Below are 8,411 nucleotides of genomic sequence, written 5' to 3' on the forward strand. Positions count from 1 at the left end.
ATTTTAATGAGCAGAGGAGTCATTGGGCATCCTGTTAAAATGTGGACACCAATTAAGCAGGTCTGGGTGGGATCTGAGATTCCACATTTCTAACAAGCTCTCAGGGATGCCACTGATGCTGGTCCACAAACATTTTAAGTAGCAAGTGTGTAGACAAAAGCAACTGAGTGTGTGGAGCCTGACTCAGGTAGGGAACGTTATGTCATCATCTCAGCCAAGCCCTAGCACTGAATGTGTCTGTTTGTCTGCTGTGTGGAAAGACTGCAGGCTGTAACTTCAGTAAGATTTGTCTAAGTACCGAAGACTTTGCCCATAAGAACTGGTTTGCAAGCCCAGCTATTACTTTTTTTGGACCTTACCACAGTCAGTTAGGGCCACAGTAATGCTGAGTAACAAACCACTTAAAAACTCAGAGGATTAAAATGAGCAGAATTTATTCTCATGGGTCTACATGGTAATTTCCTGCTTGGCTGATTTAGGTCAGCTCCATGCGTGTCTCATCCTCCCTGGACCAGCAGCTCCCTAGGGCATGATCTTGTCATGGCCATGGCAGAAGCACAAACATGAAAGCCCCACTGCACAAGGACATTTCAAGCCTCTGCTTACATCACGTCCGATAACATCCCGCCGGCCAAAGCAAACCCCATGGACACAGCCACCTTCATAAGGGTGGCGAATTTTGCTCCACTTACAGTGAAGCCATGGAAAGGTTATGGATGAATAATCCTACTACAGGTGTAATGGATTAAGACCTGTAATTTGACCTATCACAGTCTTTGCATCAACAGAGTAAGAGGTGAAATTCTACTTCGATAAGAGCCTCACCCACAGTAATACATGCCATTCCCTGAAGCCATATGAAATACAAAAAAATTGTTCACCACTGCCTCTGAACAGGTTTCCTGTTGCTGCTGTCACCGCAGTCAAGCTATAGGACATTCCCATTATACTAGAAAGTCCCTGAAAATCCCCCAACCCTCCGTCCCAGGCAACCTTGAATCTGCCTTCTGCCTTCTATCATTATAGATTAGTTTGCTGCTTCTAGAACTTCATAGAAACGGAAGCAAATGGTATGTAGTCTTTTGTGTCTTCCTGCTATATGCTATTTGAGTCCATTTATTTTCTGATGTAATGGGGCCAGAGACATGCCATCCTAAAGCAGATTTTGGTGATCCTTGGGTATGGCAGGCATTACTGATACACCACCCATACCCTGCCCCCAACACAGTGGTGCCCACAGCCTGGCTCCCAGCTGGCTGCACTTGCCCCAGGGCTTTCTCTGGCCATTGACACCTGCCTTGTTCCCATCTCTGTATGCTGGAATTAATGTCCTGGGAGCAGTGGCTGATGGAGTGGGTGGATAAGTCCCAGCTCCTCTGTCCCTCATGGGAGTGGGGTTAACTTGTCTTACATGAGTTTCCTAGAGTTTTCCTGCAAGATTAAACTCCAGTGGCCCAGGGTAACTTCTTGAGTACACACCCTCTATTGGCTGGTTTCCCTTCTCCATCTCACTTCTGCATTCCCCCAACTTCATCTCACAAATAAACTACTTTGAATTCATATCTCAGGTTCTCTGTCTGGGGCGTACAAAAAAGATTCCAGGAAATGATGTAAGTTTCAGACAGGAGGCTGCTGGCTGTTGAGTGTGCAGAATGGGGATCCTGACATGCTACCTCACTGTCTTCTTCCCTAAGCAGTTATTATCATCTCTTCTCATAGTTGGATTTTTAAACTTGTGTACATCTTCTCTTGCCCATGTTCTGAGTTTCTGGGAGCAGGGATCATGTGTCTGCCCTTCTCTGTATCCCATGCAGGCTCCAGCTCATTATGTTGGGCATGACTGGTACTTACCAACCCACAATTGAACCATCAATCCTGTGAGTATTTCTGGGACCCAGGCCAGACCCCAGCATTGTTAAAAATGTGGCTGGACTCAGCAGGGGCCAGGGAAGTGGGTGATGGTCCTACTGGAAACCAGATGGCCCACAGAACAAAGATTTTAGCCTTCAGAAGTGTTCATAAAAGTTGATTTCCCATCTTTGTCGATGCGCAGAAGGTGTGATGTCTTCTCCATGTGGAGATCCTGGTTTATGCCTCTGGTCTTTGGGTCTTTGACAGAGACACTTTCAAGCCTTCCTCCAGGGACTCATGGTGACAGCCCCATGCTGCCAGGAAGCAGCCTTCCACCTGATGAGTGAAGAAGAAACCCCACCTCCTGCTTGTTCATGCTTCTCCACACACTGCAGATGACTCCATGCTCAAGGCAACTGGGGGCTGTGGGCCACATGGCGTTCAGATACTTAGTACTAAAATGTGCTATATTCAGGTGTGTGCATTGGTCCACTCTCAGCAAATGTACACTTAAGATTTGTGCATTGCTTTGTGTGTAAATTTTATATTAAAAACTAAACAAATATTGAACTGTAGTAAATGCTTTGCATGCTCAAGTGTTTGGGGTCTACTGATACCTTTAATTTACTTTGAAACAGAAAAATAAGATAAAAATAAGATGGAGAGCTTCAAACAAGTGCAATATAATGCAACGATAAGATATTGGTGAATATTTGAGTGTTCACTGTAGAAATCTTTCAACTTTGCAAAATGTGCCTAAAACTTTTGGAAAAATTGTATTCAATTAAAAAACCACAGAGTGAGTGCATGCTCATTACAAACAAAAGCAGAATACATAAAGTAAAAGGTGAAAGTCCTTTCCTTCTCCCCTCACTGCATCTGACAGCCAGGTGCAGGCACCTTGTCTGAGGCCCCAGGGCAAGGGTAAACTTGGTAACATAGATTTGTTCCCATTCAGGGGATGGGGCTGGGTGACACTTCTTAATCCCCTTCCCCCATTCTGTTAGACCCATCTGCCAGCCCGACACCTGTGAGTGAATACAATTGCCCAGGTGCTGGGTTGGCAGGTGGGAGATGGATCTGTAAACTTTCAGAAAGAAAGCCCCCAGGCACATTTTGTTGCCAATGAGGAGGTTGGCAAAAGGGGAAATGACCTTTGATTATTGAAATGTAATGACACCAAAGCTCTCTAAAATGATGGGGTTTCTCCTTGTGGCCTTCCAAGGAGCAAGGGAAGAGGCTGTGGGTACCTGTGGTGGGCATTTGTCGCTGTGTAACACCCTTTTCTTTCCTGTTACCCCAACTCCAATTCTGTCCAAGGGATGGGGAGCCCTGCCCAGGGGTGTGAATCTTGATGGGCATGTGATTCAGTCCTTGCCAATGAGACCAGTGGAGGCCTTGGTACCTTTTCTTTCTGGTAAGCGATAGGTCCAAGGAGAGGCCTTTTTTTGTCCCTTTGGCTTAGGATGCTGTCTTGTGAGGATGTGATGGAAGGAGCCATGGCAGCCCAGCAGATGTGAAGTGACAAGCTGGGGACCAAAGGCAACACACTGAGGACGGTAGAATGCAAGAGTGGACACAGCACAGAGATCTTGGCTGACCTCTCCAAGACACTGAAAAACCCAATATTCAGACCTTGGAGGGCTTGTTATAACTCTGATTGCTGGCATGATGGTTCACTTTATGTGTCAACTTCACTGGGCCATGGGATCCCCAGACCAGGGGTAAAACATTATTTCAGAGAGTGTCCATGGAAGTATTTCTAGAAAGAGGGGACCACATTTGAATTGGTGAACGAGTAAGGCAGATGGCCCTCCCCAATGTGGGAGGCATCATCCCATCTACTGAGGGTCTTCATAGGATAAAAAGTCAGGGAAGGTGGAACGCACCCTCTCTACAGGCCTGATATGTGGATTTTCTCCTGCCTTTGGACATCTGGGCTCCTGGTCTTCAGGACTTACACCAACCCCCATCATCCTCCAGTCCAGGCCTTCGGACCTGGAATGAATTACACCCCCTGGCTGTGTCCCTCGTTTGCATGTGGGACTTCTTGACCTCCAGAACCATGTGACCCAGTTCCTATAATAACTCCTTTTATCTCTCTCTCTCTCTGTGTCATATTGGTTCTTTTTTCTTTGGAGAATCCTGATGAATACAGCAGGGTCCCATCCCCAGAGTTTTTGATTCAGCAGATCTGGTGTGGGGCCTGAGAATGTGCATTTCCAAAGAATCCCTAGGTGGAGTTGATGCCACAGGCTTGGGGACCCCACTCTGGGACCACTGAATTGAACCATCATTAATTTTTATGGTAGTGGTTGTTACTTGAAGCTAAAAGCAGCCTACTTAATAAAATGGCTTTGCAATTTTTTATTTTTAAATTTTAATTTATTTGTATTTTTTTTTTTTTTTTTGAGACGGAGTCTTGCTCTGCCGCCCAGGCTGGAGTGCAGTGGCCGGATCTCAGCTCACTGCAAGCTCCGCCTCCCGGGTTCACGCCATTCTCCTGCCTCAGCCTCCCGAGTAGCTGGGACTACAGGCGCCCGCCACCGCGCCCGGCTAGTTTTTTGTATTTTTTTAGTAGAGACGGGGTTTCACCGTGTTAGCCAGGATGGTCTGGATCTCCCGACCTCGTGATCCACCCGTCTCGGCCTCCCAAAGTGCTGGGATTACAGGCTTGAGCCACCGCGCCCGGCCTTTATTTGTATTTTTTAGGGAACAGATCTCTATGCCTCTCACATTCCTTTAAAGCATTTGAAGAATTCAGAAACGAAAAGCTACAAATCTGCCAGGACCAGATTCTTGGGTCTGAATGGCAACCAAAGGGGAAAGAATCTCAACAAGGCAGAGGAAGATTGTGTCCACTTAGAGGCGGCGTGTTTTCAAGATGCCCATGGCGTGGCAGTCAAGGTAGGAGAAGCAGCCTGCCACGGTGCAGATAACAAGGCAGCGGTACCTGTTGAGAATTTAAATAATAAAACTGACTAGACATTGTGTCTACTTTTATGATTTCTATTGGCGGACAATTCTAAACAATGTCATTGGGGAAGTGCTCCCTCGAGTCCTGGTGTGTTTTGGATTCTTACGTATGAGCTGTGGAACTGCGTTCCCCTCTGACACACTGTGGCAGGAGAATGAAAGCCCCACTGGGGACCTGCCTGAGTAATTTAGAGGGGACAACGCTGTCCTTGAGGAAAATGAGATATGGGCAGTGGTGGGGCTCAGTTCTCTGTTGGCTGCTTATAGTGAACTTGCTAGGGAACTCTTGCCCTCCTCATTTTAAAATCGCTGTGCTGATGTTGTCCATACCTGGTGACCTCATGGCAAGAACATGGTTTTGGAAGACAGGGCTTTGTTTAACTGCTCGACATTGATAACACCAGCTCATCCATCTTTGCAAATGTACTTTGAAGCCTTTTTCATTCTTCTGCATCATTCCCAGAAAGGACAAAGTTTCCAGCAACTCCATATAATGGAACTTTGCTTACACGTAAGAGCAGTTTGGTGTAGGAAAGATACAGGCTCCAACTTGATGAAGCTCCCTATGGCCAAATCTGAGACAATTTAGCAAGAAAATAAACAATGATAATAATAGATGATGACCCGCAGAATAAACAAATACCCACAAATTCATGCTGAGATAAATAAATGATTGAACAAATAAAGAAACGGGAGAGAAGAGGGTGCTTTCCCTTAGAGCAGAATTCCAGTTATTAAACCTCAAGGGAGTAAGAAACATAGAAAACGACTGCTAGGCCTACATCACACTGATTGCTGCAGGGGTGGGCCATGGATGGATGCGACAGAAGTGGGCCAGAGGATGATGCAAAACAGGCCATTTGCAAGGTCTCGAGGCTCCTCCCCCAAAGATGTTAATCACAAAGGGAAAAACAGCAACTCCGCAGTACAGAAGCCTGAAGGAGCCGCTTTAGCCAAGTGATCAAGGACGACATCGGCAGAAATGGGACGTAACATCATGAACCTCTGCTATGGCACGGTGGGAAGAGCACAGGTCACCTTTGTGGTATTCTTGTCCCAAAGGCATAACCTCCACCTAACCAGGAGAAAGCATCAGGCAGTCTTCAAAGAAGGGACATTTTGGAGAATAACTGGCCAGTATTCAAGTGTCAAGGTAACGATGGACAAAGACCGAAGAGCCGTCCCAGACTGCGAGGCACTAGGGAGACCTGAAACCAGATGGATATGGCCTCATATGGTCTGTAGATTACTTAGTAGTCATGAACCAATGTGAATTTCTCAGATTAGATCACTGTATTGTGGTTATAGAAGATGTTAGTTTTTGGGAAAGCTGGGAGCAGGTTAAACAGGTACTATTTTTGCAAACTTTTTATAAGGCTGAAATTATTTCAGAATAAAAGGTAAAGAAATAAACAGGTGGACTTTGGAGTCATTCTGCCTCTCTTCAAATCTGGCTACACTACTTGCTAACTGTATGACATTGGGCAAGTTACTTCATTTCTCTCCTCAGTTTCCTTATTTGTAAAATGGGGATAAAAAGAATACCTATCTGGGAGGCCGAGGCAGGTGGATCACTTTAGCCCAGGAGTTTGAGACCAACCTGGGCAACATGGTGAAACCCCATTTCTACAAAAAGTACAAAAATTAGCAAGGTGTGGTGGCACTTGCCTGTATTCCCAGCTACTTGGGAGACTGAGGTGGGAGGATCAAATGAACCCAGGAGGCGGAGGCTGCAGTGAGCAGAGATCGCACCACTGTCATGCAGCCTGGGTGACCGAGCGAGACCTTGTCTCAAAAAAAAAAAAAAAGTTACCTATCATAGGGGGTTGTAATGAGAGTTAAATGTGCAGTACTTAGAACTCTGCACCTTGGCCCAGCGTAAGGGCTATACTATTATGTGTAATTATCAGAGGAGACTGGCAGCATCTTCTGATCTTAGGGACATTTACTCTCTCTGTGTGTGTCTCACTGTGCTTCTGGAAAGTTTCTGATGCAGGCCCCTGGGCTGATTCCTTCTCCAATTGATTACTCTGGCCTAAAAGCATTTCCCTTTCTACCAGCAGCCAGATAAAGCCAAATTCAGTGTCAGGATCTGTAGTATTACCTTAACTTAAGTATTACCCACTTAATGGGACTTAAGTATTACCCACTTTTAGAGGAATAAGAATAACTTCTGTCTCACTTAGGGTTTCACCGAGGAGATGTCTGCATTGGAAAGACAGAGTTCATGTCACCAAAGAAGCTTCTGGGGCCAGTTTCCCTTATCCCCATTGCAGCGGGCAGACCTTTTGGGCTTGCAGGACCAACATCCCTGATTGGTTTGGGAGGGGGGTGTGTGTGTGGATCTGCCTCACAATGGCCTGTCTGAGCCCTTATCTGATGTCACACGTTAGCATTTGTTTGGCCAATAAGATGCTAGCACACACACCAGCTTCAGTCTCCACTTGGCCTTACCTTTGACGTCACAATCTGACCTGTGGGTATTAATCTGGTCACAGCTGCTCATGGACCAGATGGCAAGGTCCGGGGACTAGCACAGGAAGATGTGGAAGAGAAGTGGCCATCAACCCAAGATCAAAGCAGAGGATGGACCTCTGGCTGGCCAATTCGAGGTTCTGGGTTCAGTTCCAGAACCTGCCATGCCACATCCTCTAGAGCTGTCAGAACTCGAGAGCTTCTCGGTGTTTGAGGACATTAGGCTTCACATCAGGGAAGTGGGAGCTCAATTGGTCAAGAAAGTCAATGCCATCTTTCAGCTGGACATCACCAAAGATGGGAAGATCATTCTGCAGTGGACCATTGATCTGAAGAATGGTTCTGGGGACATGTATCCGGGACCTGCCAGGCTCCCAGCAGACACTGTCTTTACAATCCCGGAGCCCGTCTTTATGGAGCTGGTTTTGGGCAAAATGAACCCACAGAAGGCTTTCCTTGCTGGCAAGTTCAAAGTGAGTGGCAAGGTTCTGCTTAGCCAGAAGCTGGAAAGGGTTTTCAAAGACTGGGCTAAATTTTAAGCATGCAAAAATACCAAGGAAGAACTTCTCTTCGATGATAATGTCGAGTGGAAATCATGCTTAATCTGAAGATTAAAGTAAAAAGTATCCAATATTTTTACTCAAATTCTTCCTATTCAAGTTTAATTGATTTTCCTGCAGATGGGTAAATTTTCAGGGAGGGTTCTGAAGCAGTAAAAAGTGTTGCAGTGCATCAATTAGAATCTTTGTCTTTTTCTTTTTTTTTTTTTTTTTTTTAAGCTTCATTTATGCTCTTTATGCTCCATTTATGCCAGGGTGAGAGCCACATATAGAGAGATGGGTGATTATGATCATTGGAATTAAATACTCCAATGATGGTGTTCTTGAGACATTTTCCCCTTTTTAAAAAAAAGTTTAATGTTTTGGAGAAAGAAGTGATAACCATCATTGCGCAGGTGTGCATTCCGCATGGTAACTTGATTCCATGAGGAAACTTTACTATGAGATTGTGGGGAGCTAAGCAAATTGGGCACCCCAGGTCTGTGGGTGGAACCCAGGCAACAGAGGGGATGGTGCTCTTGGTGTATTATAACTTCTGATGGTTTCAAT

General features: G+C 45.7%; 1 protein-coding gene and 1 long non-coding RNA gene across 2 annotated transcripts; one reads left to right on the top strand and one right to left on the bottom strand.

The window, feature by feature from the left end:
* Positions 1 to 4,569: 4,569 nt before the first annotated feature.
* Positions 4,570 to 7,127, bottom strand: LOC126964162 (uncharacterized). The gene is made up of 3 exons (XR_007729325.1): positions 6,978 to 7,127; positions 5,158 to 5,402; positions 4,570 to 4,804 (listed from the first exon to the last, which is right to left on the bottom strand). It is a non-coding gene; the product is annotated as an uncharacterized LOC126964162 (long non-coding RNA).
* Positions 7,128 to 7,287: 160 nt separating this feature from the next.
* Positions 7,288 to 7,947, top strand: SCP2D1 (SCP2 sterol binding domain containing 1). Its single transcript, XM_050806962.1, has one exon. The coding sequence runs from the start codon at positions 7,371 to 7,373 to the stop codon at positions 7,839 to 7,841; it is 471 nt and encodes a 156-aa protein (XP_050662919.1). The 5' UTR covers positions 7,288 to 7,370; the 3' UTR covers positions 7,842 to 7,947.
* The last annotated feature ends 464 nt before the right edge of the window (positions 7,948 to 8,411 follow it).

The sequence above is a fragment of the Macaca thibetana genome, chromosome 10 (assembly GCF_024542745.1).
Source record: "Macaca thibetana thibetana isolate TM-01 chromosome 10, ASM2454274v1, whole genome shotgun sequence".
NCBI classification, from domain to species: Eukaryota; Metazoa; Chordata; class Mammalia; order Primates; family Cercopithecidae; genus Macaca; species Macaca thibetana.

What these genes read in the sequence shown, in the direction of transcription:
- SCP2D1 (XM_050806962.1), top strand. Translation starts at nt 7,371, where the DNA reads ATGTGGAAGAGAAGTGGCCATCAACCCAAGATCAAAGCAGAGGATGGA.